The 12,661-nt window shown below is 39.2% G+C and overlaps 1 protein-coding gene across 1 annotated transcript; it reads left to right on the top strand.

The window, feature by feature from the left end:
- The first annotated feature begins 1,409 nt into the window (after nucleotides 1-1,409).
- On the top strand, nucleotides 1,410-12,661 carry LOC142384087 (anoctamin-9). The gene is made up of 25 exons (XM_075470035.1): nucleotides 1,410-2,022; nucleotides 2,130-2,243; nucleotides 2,920-2,994; nucleotides 3,123-3,245; nucleotides 3,345-3,481; nucleotides 3,781-3,830; nucleotides 3,919-3,977; nucleotides 4,559-4,638; nucleotides 5,795-5,929; nucleotides 6,026-6,119; nucleotides 6,201-6,261; nucleotides 6,988-7,070; nucleotides 7,166-7,270; nucleotides 7,473-7,637; nucleotides 7,722-7,758; nucleotides 9,732-9,834; nucleotides 9,946-10,003; nucleotides 10,105-10,202; nucleotides 10,288-10,484; nucleotides 10,573-10,725; nucleotides 10,812-10,959; nucleotides 11,046-11,162; nucleotides 11,464-11,554; nucleotides 11,762-11,874; nucleotides 12,096-12,661. Exons 2-25 carry the CDS (start codon nucleotides 2,223-2,225, stop codon nucleotides 12,109-12,111), a joined length of 2,319 nt encoding a protein of 772 aa, XP_075326150.1. The 5' UTR covers nucleotides 1,410-2,022; nucleotides 2,130-2,222; the 3' UTR covers nucleotides 12,112-12,661.

The following is a 12,661-nucleotide window of genomic DNA, read 5'->3' as shown; positions in this document are numbered from 1 at the left end:
TGTTACTTTACCTTTTTTTTCTCCTTTCTTTCTTCTTTTTTTCTCTTTTTGACAGGCAAAGGAAATTCATTGGAGATAGAGATGCAGTCAACCTTTAGGTTGAACCATTTGAATTAAAGCATGTAAATTAATTAATTAATTAATAAAATATGATTGCTTTAAAGCTGTGCAAATACACATGCACACGCAGACTGAAGTATTTAAACACTGTTGGATTTACACATTAAATAGCTTTTGAGCAGCATTGTTGGTGGAGTAACGTGTAACAGCTTTTCATATGACAAGATAATGGGTCAAATTTAACTAGACTACATATTGGTTGAAATGGAAATTCTCAAGTACAAGTTCAAATAGCAGCTGGAGCAATATGGGGCATGGGTGAAAGTAATTCATTACTCCACTAAATACACTCACATCTTTTAAATGATTGTTGAGAAGGTGTACTCACTTGTTGAAGTTTTGTTTTCTTTGTTTTTTTTAACATGAATCATAGCCTACTTTACAATTTTACACTTTTTCTCAGGAATGAAGATGATTTTGCAGAAGTAAAACTGCTGAGGCAGACAAATGAAAATAATAACGGTTCAACATTTCATTTCTTCCGCTATCATTACGACAAGCCTGACACGGTAAGCTCATTTTCAACATACAATTAACCAGTGCACAGCCTGATATCTCAGTTCTTTTGGGTCTTAATGTTGACTTCATTTTGTTTATTTTCATATTGACTCTCCCCTGATTTGACAGCCTTTGTAAAGCTAATATCTGCTTAGCCTTTCAATAAACACATTAAGATACTTTCAGATCTTGATTTCCTAAAGTAGAAGTATGTCAGTACATGTACTCGGGTACTGTACTTACGTGCAGTTTTGAGGTATGTTAGACCGATTCTTTCATTGGAAGCCCAAGAACAAGCTGGAGAAATCTTAAGTTAAACAAAGTATTTATTCGTGGTCACATGTGAAGTATGGCAGTGCCGGACTCAGAGTGACAGAGCCCTCGCAGGGCCTCCGTCAGACAAGCCCCGATATCCGGAAACATTTCATATTTATATTAACCTTTTATCTCACAGAGGTTGTACTTACACTCGACAAAGTATAATTGGACATTTGCAAGTGACATGAGCAGGCCATCCACCGTCTTCGTCATGTTTTGGATGTGATAAACAACGTGTGTGTGTGAGTGTGGTTTCAGGCGTGCATCTACTGTACCAGACCTATCTGTCCGAATAGAGACGCTTTATCTGACCCAGTTATTTTATCCCACTGCGTCATCTTAAAGTCTTGAACATACATTGTGTTTGTATGAGCAGAGTGTAAAAGTACAAACTAGGAACATAGATTATTTAGTAAACTACAGAATATGAATACATACAGTCTAAGAATAAAGCCAATTTATAACATGTACTTGTACTTTATTTCGGTGTTTCAGTACATGAACTCATGTACGTATGAAGTACACAAGTACTAAATCAGAACCCTTAAGTCTTTTCTTTGCATGTTCAAAATGGAAGATGGGGAAGAGGAGCCAAATAAAGACTTGTGGACAAAATCAGTGTGTAAGCAACACACTTACACGCTGATACTTCAGCGTAAATAATCTAACGATGGCACATATTATATAAAACCAGTACCTGAGCATGGACACTGTGTTTTGATTTGAATGCTTTACTTCATTAAATGTAATTAATCTAATTAGTTCATTCACAACTGATAATTTCTTTTTCCTTAACAAATGTCACAGTGCTGCTGAGTGTAGGATGACTCAGTCCTGGCCAAGTCAGTGGAGTCAGTATGTTTGCTGCCATCTAGCGGCGGATATAGGTTACTTTCTATCCCGGAGGAGGAGGTAACATGAAAATATGCCATTCCATCGCACCTGACATATAAAATCCATTGTCTCTTTTCGTCTATAACAATACCACACAGTGGACGCTGGTTTCCTAGCATTGAGTGCACTGTTGGACTGACTGAGAGGAGAACAAGGAGGTGGCTGTAACAAAAGCTGTGACACCAGCAACAGGTAGAGTCGCTTTTACATACCTTCGCCTGTGAAACAACAATTTTTTTTCAACTGGAAATCCGGAAGTTGCCTACTATATCTTGAGGAGCACTCATTTCATTTTATAGTTGGAGAAATCACAGCTGACTGAGGCCGAGGGATCACTGAATGGTGACTGAGGATTATCCGCAAACCGGGAGGTCGCAGCTGGATTCCTCATCATGCCCGGCCACAGGAGGCAGGTGGGTGATCCTACTAATAATCATGTCGATACATAATGTAGCTGCTCTGAGGCCAGCTCATGTTTTGTCATCGAAGGCCCGCTGTTTGACATGACAGCTAATAATGCACTTATCAGACCACATCGCTTCAACAACGCTGTACAAGCCCCAGAGATGACATAGACCCTCTCCAGATTTACACAAACCAAAGCCTGGCCACGCATGTATGCTTTAGTCTGAGCTAGATTTGAATGGGATATATGTCATGTCCTCTGGCTTTATAGTGTTCACAACGTGTTTCTATTCTGGCCACGCGTTTTTAGTTCTGAAGCTCATGTAACCGAAACGCTGTGAAAAGAATGCATGGGCATGACAATGAGAGCAACTTCAGATGCTATGTTGTTCAGCCAGGTGAGAATCACCCCGTGCAATGACAAGCTTTGCTGGTGAGTCAAGTTCATCACAAGTTTCTGTCAACATTGTGGCATTCCTGGACACACCTCTGTGTTATAGTTAGACAGGATTCTTTTGTAGGTGAAGTCCTTTCTACTGATTTTCATCAGATTGTTTCTGCAGGCACAAACAACAAAGCCATTTTAAAAACTGTATCATTATTTTGTGGTGCCTATGTTGTTTACAGTGTTGTTGACAGCGTGACTTCTCCTTGTAATGTTTCTTTTATCATTTTGGGGTGAAGCCCAGTATTGAACTGCTGGAATTGATGGGAGTGGTTAAAGAGAATGGCAGTGAGCAGCAATCACCTCCTCCTGTGGTGAGATAATTTAATCTAACCCCTTTGAGAACATCCTGAATGCTCCCAATATTCTAAATTGTCAGATTAACCTTGGCCTCTTAAATGTCAGAGAGTCTGATTCTAGTTTAATCTTTTTGGTCACACAGCTCACTCCACTGTCCTATGACTACGTCCTGGTTGCCAAAACAGTGAATGACCAGGAGAGAGAAGCTTTCAAGAAACAAACTGAATACATTGACGAGCTGAAGAAGAAGAACTTCAAAGTGACAGTGGGTCTTTAACAAAGAACAAAACATCTACTCTTGTTGGTTTATGAGTTGCAAATGTGAGAAATTTCAATACATCTCATCTTTCTTTCTTCTTGTCAGAAAATTATTGATGATGATCTCGTCTTCTATGGGATTCAAGCGCCTAAAGAAATATTTCAGAAGTACAGGTATCTGCTCAAAGTGTCTGATGCCTGTAACTGGAGCTCAGATCAGAATGCTGTGTCTCTCAGTACAAGGTAAGCCAAATAACTCTGTCTATTTTTAGTATTTCAAACCTCTGATGCTATTTAGAACATCCATCCTGCTTATGTGCACCACCTAACGTCATTACTAATGACTTGTTCTTACTTGGGTTATCTCTAAAGAATTGTCTATGAGATGATACCATTTTTTTTTTTTACTAAACTTGTGATCTATCTTGTCTTGTGTGGATGTGATTCTCTAAATGATCTCTAAGCTCATCTGTCACTGTTAATAGGCAACCCTTATTTGCTGTAAAACTGTTTTTTACAAAAGATATTTGTCCTTGTTTCAGGATAAGGATTGTCCACTTCATCTTAAATCATACCCAGATCTATTCAGGAGGTGAGATAGAACTAAAAATCTAGATCCTTTTCTTTTAACCAGACACTTCATTTTATTTTATCATCTGTCTTTCCTGTTAACTTCACAGAAGTCCTACGGGATCTCATGAAGTCAAAGGTTTTTGAGGCAAGGTTCTGTTTGCACGAGGTAAATTCTTGCACACATAGACCTAATTTTTAATGCTGACTTTAAAGCCTTCTTGTCAAGTGTCATCACAAATGATACAGTTGGGATAATGGCACTATGGTTAGCACTGTCTCACGGTAAAAAAAAAAACCCTGGTTCAAATCTTGGCTGTGTGAATTTTGCATGCTCTCCCTGTTCATGCATGAGTTGTCTCTGGGTACTTTAGTCACATTAATGCTGTGAGTAATCCAGTGGTTGGAGTAGATGGGCATATGTGTGAGCACATTGATACATATGTGACCATGAAAACATCAACATATCCAATTTTTCTGTTTTTTACTACAAACACATGCAGGTTAAATTAAGTGTAGCAGAAATGTGAATGTGTACACGGGCTTAGAAAGGTTATGATTAAGATATGAGGTAGTATTAATTTAGTTTTTAATCAACAGGCCATATCTGTTTAAAAAGCCCCACTAGTTAATGTAGTCACACTGTAAGCTTACGTTCTCCGTGGAACAGCCTGTTGAATTAAGCAGTTTGCACAAAGCTCTTGTGCATGTTGATGATTTTCCTTTCATTTTGTGTGCCTCTGCTTTCAGAAAAAGAAACAGAAAGAGCTGAAGGAGAGCTGGGCACGGTGGACAGCCTGTTTCCAAGGGCAACCCATAACTGCTGTCAGGTTTGCAAAACAACAGCCTATTCATAATTCTGATTTCCATACAGTTGCAGCAATGGCAGCATTATTGTTTTGGAAACAAGACAACAGCAAACACGTCACCAGCATGATGCAGGCATTATTTGGAACCAGGGTTTAAAATGTGTGGAGTACCCATTTGTAATGTAGGTTAAAGGTGACTCTAACTTCCATTAGAGTCTGGAAGCTTTTCTTTCTAGAAAAGGGGCGGCTGTAGCTCAGGAAGAAGAGCCGTTGTCTGCTAAGTGGAAGGTTGGTGGTTTGATTCCCGGACCACGTGTCAAAATATTCAAGAGCAAGACACTGAACCCCATGTGGCCTCCGATGTGTGTGAATGTATGGATACGTGCAGAAAGTTTCAATCGTGAGCACAAAGCACTGAATCAGAGAGGGAAAATGGTAAACTTAATTCTCAAAACACCAACACCTCGGTGCACTTCTTTAGATGGGCGCCACATCGCTGACTGGTGGGGAAACAGCTGAAGTGCACTTCCTCTTTACTGCTGTAGCTTCAGTACCCTGTCTATGTACTGCAGCTCGGGCCCAGCCCTCATTTGATCATCTGCGAATCAACAAACTGACTTTCTAAAACCATTAGTGTGATGCAGTCATTTGGTTCCTTGAAAAAAAAGTCAACTTGGACACTAGATGGTTTGTAGCTTAAGTAAGGTTCAACACCATGTTGTGCCTTAAAGATAAACACCAACATTAGTATTTTGATATACTGACACCGTTCACATCCTATTAATTCTGAGGGTTCAAGGTAGAACAGGGTTACCATAATCTGTCAGTGTGTTAGCGCGCTAACATTTGCTATTTAGCACTAAACATAAGAATAGCAAGAGCTATGATGGGATCAACAAAGTCAGCAACATTTATCCTCTTGGGAACATGAACATGACTATTAACATAAATATTTCACTCTGAACTAAGTATACAGTTGAAGTGAAATAAATCAGGTTATCATAAAGTGTATAAAATCTACATCCAATATTTGCTTACATGCAAAGTTTAGAAATACATGTTCATATACATATGTGCACATCCCTTACATGTTTACGGAAGCGACAGTTTCTGCACGGGACAAACACAACACTTTTTTCCTTTGACTTACCATATATATGTGGGTTCTTTGTGTCAGGAACTACTTTGGGGAGAAGGTGGCCTTGTACTTCCTGTGGTTGGGCTGGTACACATACCTCCTCATCCCTCCTGCTTTCATAGGGATCTTAGTCTTATTCTACGGCCTCAGCTTCTTCAACACCTCCCCTCTCATGTAAGTTTTCCACGACTTTCTGTCAGCATTTGTGTCACGATAGAGCCTTTTCTCTGCAATTACTCCTCCATTATAACTGACCTTTCTGCCTTCCAGAAAAGAAGTATGCGAGTCTGACACAGTCATGTGCCCACTTTGTGACGATTCCTGCAAAGTGTGGAAGCTCTCAGACACATGCACGTATGCCAAGGCAAGTCATTATGTTACTATTAAGTAGCTGAGTGGTAATAATTGCCTGTTGGCGCTGACTGTTGGTACTTTCTGTCCACAGGTGACCCTGCTGTTCGACAATAATGGCACGGTGTTCTTTGCGATGTTCATGGCAATATGGAGTGAGTTTGTCAATATTCACATCCAACCTTTAGTGTGTTATTTTCAAAAGTCACGCTCCAGAGCTGTTTAGATCCAGATGAAAGATGCATTTAAATACTGTAAATCAGGGTGCAGAACCGTTCTGCAATACAATTGCTGAAATATTTTTAGCTGTACAGGACACCATGTACTATCAAGTCTTTTATCAGCCTCAGATTTATTTAATCTAACTGCCAGCTTTTGCGACCTCGGAGATGTGCACTGCCAAAGAGATGCCACAATCACTGAGAGAACCTACTCCTCTTGGCTACTCACATTTGAATCACTCTGGGCAATCTGGCCGTGGGGGTGGTCAAGCAGTAACCTATAAGAATACAACCCTGTTTCCAAAAACAGTTTGTAATGACACTATTTTTTTGAAAATGTAAATTAAACATACTGACAACGCCCCTTGGAAATTAAAAGGGAAAAAAAGATGTCCCACAATATTTCACAGTTACACATTTGTTACGTGCACAGACATGTGAACCGGCTCCTGGATTTTCTGCTGCCTCTCTAATAATTGTTCTAGATGTTGAATATGTCAACATATTCAAACTTTCAGTGAATGCTTAACGTGAAAAAAGGCATCTAAAAATCCTTATAAGTAGAAAGCCCAGTGCAAAACTGACAACCAATTTTCTTGCCAATATGGTTACAGAAAAAGCTTTTTGGTCTCATATAGGATGTGCTTCTTATTTTCATAGCAACGCTGTTTCTGGAGTTTTGGAAGAGACATCGGGCTTCCTATGTGTGCCAATGGAAAGTGTCTGATTGGAGTGAGGAGGAGGTATGATCGCTTTATTACATCCCACTTCAGAAATTTTATGACGGGGTTTCAGTGCTTTGTTTATTGCTTTGTCTTCTTTTTAAATTCACTGACAGGAGGAGCTGATCTTGGAAATAGTGAACGATGTCAAATGTGAACCAAAAAAATTCAAGCACTCCTATCTGCACAGCACTCTGGTTTTGATCTGTGTCACTGTTATGGTGAGAAACTATGCATTTTCTCCACTCCAAATGTATTTAAAGCAAATCTTGTAAATATTCATGGCTTTGGATAAAGTAAGAGAGTTGAAGATGGATTAGGGTTAGGCATATGGAAGAAGTAATGAAAGCTTGCATTAATTGTTGCAGAAAGATGTATTTAATGGCAGTAGTGGCACAATGTGTTTGTTTTTTGTGTCCACAGATACTGGTGATCATTGGCCTGACACATGCCTTGGTGGTGTTCAGGGTGATCGTTGCTGGGCATCTTGCTAGGGATTCGTGGGAGTTTCTGAGAAACCACTCCAACATGGGAGCAATGATGCTGGGAGCTGTCTTCCATTACATCATCATCACTGTCATGACACAGGTACAAAGATCGCTAAAAGTGGACTTCTGTGTGATTTTAAACGGCATATCCTCTATGACCCTGAACTTATCTGCGTCTTCACAGGTCAACAAGATTGTTGCCATGAAGCTCTGCAGAATAGGTATGTTGACTGTATTTATCTCTATTGCCTCCAGTGTCAGACCTGAAGCAAGAAGTAAATGAAATTTTCAACAGTTTCATGCAGGACAAAAAGTGCCACACCTGCCTGGGACAGGATGCTGTCATCTATAAGGCTACCCAAAACCAATGTTACAGAGACAGATTTGTAGGATACGGAACAGTCTGTTTTCAAGATTGGTAACTGCTTGACAAATTCAAGTCTTGACAAGTCTATAGCTTCTCAGGGCAACATCCCTCAAAGACAAAACCAAAAATAACACCCCAAAAAAAGATTTGCCACAGACAAATTGAAATACCCTGACACATAACTGTACATGAACTGAAAAGTAGTGGAAGGAAAAGACGATCCTGGGAAACTGGGAGTGTTTTGTTAGGACATCGTTTGAAATGTAAATAAGAGAGAATGCGGTCATTTGCAAATCTCACAAAACAATACTCTAACCAATGCCAATATTTTATTCTCAATAGAACATAAGAAATGTAAAACACGTTGAGAGTGAGACATTTTACTATTGCGTGAAAAAATATGAGCTAATCTTGACTTTGATCACACATCTCCAAAGTTTTGATGGGGTCATGTTTACCAATGATGAGTATTCCTCCTTTTCTTTTCTTTTCTTTTCTTTTCTCGAGCTAAGCCGTGCTATTGTAATACATGCAGTATGGGGTTTAGCACTGTCTTGCTGAAATATGCAAGGCCTTTCCTGAATATTACGTAATCTGGAGCATACGTTGCTCTAAAACCTGTATATACCTTTCAGCACCTAGGGTGCCTTTCCAGATGTGCAAGTTGCCAATGCACCCCCATACCATCAGAGATGCAGGCTTTTTAACTGAGAGATGAGAACTAGCCAGATGGTCCCTCTCCTATTTAGTTTGCAGCATCCATCATTTTAAAAAAGACTCTGAAATTCTGATTTATTTGACCAAAAAGCTACCTTGCCTAAAACCATTTAACTGAGTTTGGTCCAGAAAAAATGGCAGTGTTTCTGGATCATTTTTAGCCTTGTTCACGGTGGTGATCACCAAATTCTAGGAATCTTTTGATATCATGTACTATAGGTGTTAGTAAGTCATCACAATTTCATGTTGAACAACATTATTTTGAAATTATTACACAATTTGTATGCACACTTTTTTGCAGATTGCTGAACCTCTGCCCTGCTTTACTTCAGAGAGACTCTATGCTCTTTTTATACCCAATCCTGTTACTGACCTGTCACCAATTAATCTGATTAGTAGCAACATGTGCCTCCAGCTGGTTCCTTTTAGCACCACTTAGTTTTCCAGCCCCTGTCCCAACTATTTTGAGACATTTTGTTGCCATCAAATTCAAGATAAACTAAATTTTTAATGCAACAGTACAGTGTCTCACTTTCAACATTTGCCTCCTCTTCTTCTTCTGTTGTTTGTTTCCAGGGCAGACTAGACATTAGAGTGACTCGGGTTCCATCTAGTGGTATAAAGTGGAGCTACAGTCAAATCTGATCTGCATAGTCCTTAGGCTTTTATTTATTTATTTATTTTTTAATAGATATTGTTTTTTTGGCCCCTCATTATTTTTGATATCTAAGTTGAATTAAACATAGACCTGATGTCAGATCTCTGGAACTTGTACATGTGATCAAAATGTAATCATTAAGATTATCCATCCATGATTAGATTTCTATTACACTTCAGTTTTTTGTAAGGCAAAGGTGAATTTAGCTATGATGCCTAGTATGTGTCAAGTTGGAGTTTGTAAAAACTGACTTACTTAACGCTAGATTTCAACACCTATTTATATCTTAACATCTTAATTATGTTTTTGCCAAACATACCTTTACAAGATACATTTAATTCAACTCAGACAAATAAATAATCGAGATACATTTTGCCAGGTTTTAGGATTTTGCTATCTATTGACCAAACAGTTAAATGCATACATACTAACATGCAGTCTTTCATTGTCAGAGAAAACAAAGTCATTTGAGAAGAGTTTCACTGTCAAGATGTTCACCTTCCAGTTCTTCACCTATTTCTCTTCACTCTTCTATGTGGCATTTTTTCTTGGCAGGTAAGAACCTGTTGTGGCTCATTTCTTTAACTTATCAAACCTGCTCTCTTGCCCTGATTGACTTGGACACATCAGACTAATAATGGCTTGTTTTTCTTACATTGATGACAGAATAAATGGCCATCCAGGTGATTATGTACGAATTGCAGGAGAATGGAGACTTGAGGAAGTGAGCAAACACAAATTTGTTTCCTACTAAGAAGAACATACACACATTTTCACGTAATTATTTTTGACAATATCATAAATGTATAACACTTTTGTGTGCAGTGTCACCCCAGTGGATGTCTCACAGACCTGTTCATCCAAATGACCATTATAATGGTACTAAAGCAAACCATCAGCAATGTGTTAGAGTTCTCTGGCCCGTAAGTATAAATTTATTTTATAATCACAAGCAGCATGCGTAGTGTTGGACTGGGCTGGTTAAAGCTGTGCTGTTGTTTGCTTCAGCTGGTTTCGCAAGTTCCTGAAAAGCAAGAGAACACAGAAGCTACAGAGAAAATGTGCTCACTGCTACCTAAAAGATGATATAGAGGTCAAAGATGGAGCTGAACTGTGCGACATCTGCAAGCTTCGAAACTGGCACAACAACTACCAACTCAAAGACGTTGACTCTTTCAGCCTGTTTGCCGAGTTTTTAGAGATGGGTATGAGCCTTGTGGTTTGTTCAAACATAGCTGTCCCAAATACTGGACTAATTTTGATTGATATTTTTTTTCTGTGCTCATACTTTAGTGATCCAGTTCAGCTTTACAACCATATTTGTGGCAGCCTTTCCTCTTGCTCCACTTCTGGCCCTCATTAATAATGTGATTGAAATTCGCTTGGATGCCATCAAGATGGTGACACTGGAGCGTAGGATGGTTCCCAAGAAAACCAACGATATTGGTGAGGGTCTCTTATTGACGAAAACGAGTTTGTTCACTTCTTGCTATGCAAGTATGCATTCTGAACCCTCATTTGCTTTTCTTCAGGTGTTTGGATAGACATTTTGGAGGCTATTGGTGTCTTAGCTGTCATTGCAAATGGGCTGGTGATTGGAGTATCCTCGGACTTCATACCTCGACTGGTGTATCAGTACCGCTATGGTCCCTGTGCCAACGGCACAGTAACAGATATTAAGTGAGAATGCATTCTTCTGGAAATTGCTTACAATTTACAATGGTCTGTGAAACACTCACTTCATATAGATTCTTCTCCCACTTCAGCTGCATGGTCGGCTATATCAACAACACACTCTCCATTGCGTCAATGGATGATGACAAGGTTAGGTTTAAACCTAACCAGATGGTCACTTTGAGTGGCCTAAATGTAACTTCATGCAGGTTTGTACTTTTGTTTTTTCTTCCTTCATGCTATTCTTTTACAACTAAAGTCCCAATTGTGGCACTGAGGCTACAACGAAACCAAGTTAAGACATACAATGTACAGCACTTCAGTGCTCAGTGTCTGCAGTACACTCTGATGTTTTTCTATTTTAGTGGTATTACTTGGTACTATACAGGCTAAACCTTACAATCTTTTTGTAAATGGTTGGATATCACTGCAGCCTTTACCTGTAGTCATCCACTGTGCATTGACATTTAAAAAAAGACTGATACAGGTCTGCGCTGTTCCTCTTTGCAGCTATAAAGACTACAGGAGCAGTGACTACAGTTTTACCCCGCAGTTCTGGCTAATCTTAGCTGTGCGCTTTGCATTTGTTATCCTCTTTGAGGTAAGTCTCAACTAAAAGACCTTGTTCCTATGCTGGAAGAGTTCTGCAGTCTTTATAACATCCACCAAAAGTGTGAAAGGGTTTGTTTTGCTTATTTAGAAAGTCGGCATCTCAGAGGTGAATTCCACGTTGCATTGATGAAACCATTTGGTGTTTTCACAATTGAAAAAGAGATCAGATTCCTAACATTGCCCTCTCCGCTTGCAGCATGTTGTCGTCATATGCAAATTCATTGCAGCCTGGTTTGTACCAAGTGCTCCCATGCAGGTGAAGAATGATCAACTCTATGATAAACTCAGCAGGCTAAAAGAGGAACTTGGGTGAGTCTCAAAGACATTGCAATTGGTGGCCAAACATGCTGGTTGCTTCTAGGTTTTCAGACTTTTATAACGAAATGTAACAAAATGTGTTGTGTGCCCCTCGATACTGGTGAAATACTATAAAACTAGAACACAATGACGAGCCCTTTCAGTTCCGAGCAATGGGATTTAGTGTGTCTTAATGATGACTAAATAAATGCTAATGTTATTATTTCCTGCAGGTCTTTTAAAGCATGACAGCATTCTGACAACTCAATGGGAATCATTTTACCCTGAAAACAAACCCAGTGCTGCCTTGTGTGTTGATGTGTACACACTTTCCCACTTTTGAGACAGCCTTAAGGCTGTTCATCATCACCCTGAAGAGTGAAGGAGGAGCATTGGCTCATTTTTTTTTGTTTGCTGTCAGATGTTAAGCGCTGGCTATCTGGATTTACATCCATAAAATGGACTTTAAAGACAAACTCGTATGCAGTAACTGAGGTTGCTGAACAGCCCATAATTATCCTGTTCTTTTTCTATACTACGAATGCACTGAGAGCTTATTGTTGAATCCCTGTATTTGTGGGTCACGTGTGAGTGTTTTATTGAGAGCCAAATATAATTTATACTGCTACTGCATATGAACTGCTGATTGTGTTATAATATTGCCTTGCACTGTAAAACAGAAAAAGAGTTGTGATGCTTGTTGCTCTGTAACAGACAGGATCTGACAGTGTGTTTTGTAAATGAAAATGTTTTGCATTATAGTATTTTATATCAATGAATTAAAGAAGAAAAAAAAGTT

The sequence above is a fragment of the Odontesthes bonariensis genome, chromosome 7 (genome assembly GCF_027942865.1).
Source record: "Odontesthes bonariensis isolate fOdoBon6 chromosome 7, fOdoBon6.hap1, whole genome shotgun sequence".
In the NCBI taxonomy this organism is placed as follows: Eukaryota; Metazoa; Chordata; class Actinopteri; order Atheriniformes; family Atherinopsidae; genus Odontesthes; species Odontesthes bonariensis.
This window is presented reverse-complemented; position numbering and strand designations above follow the sequence as displayed.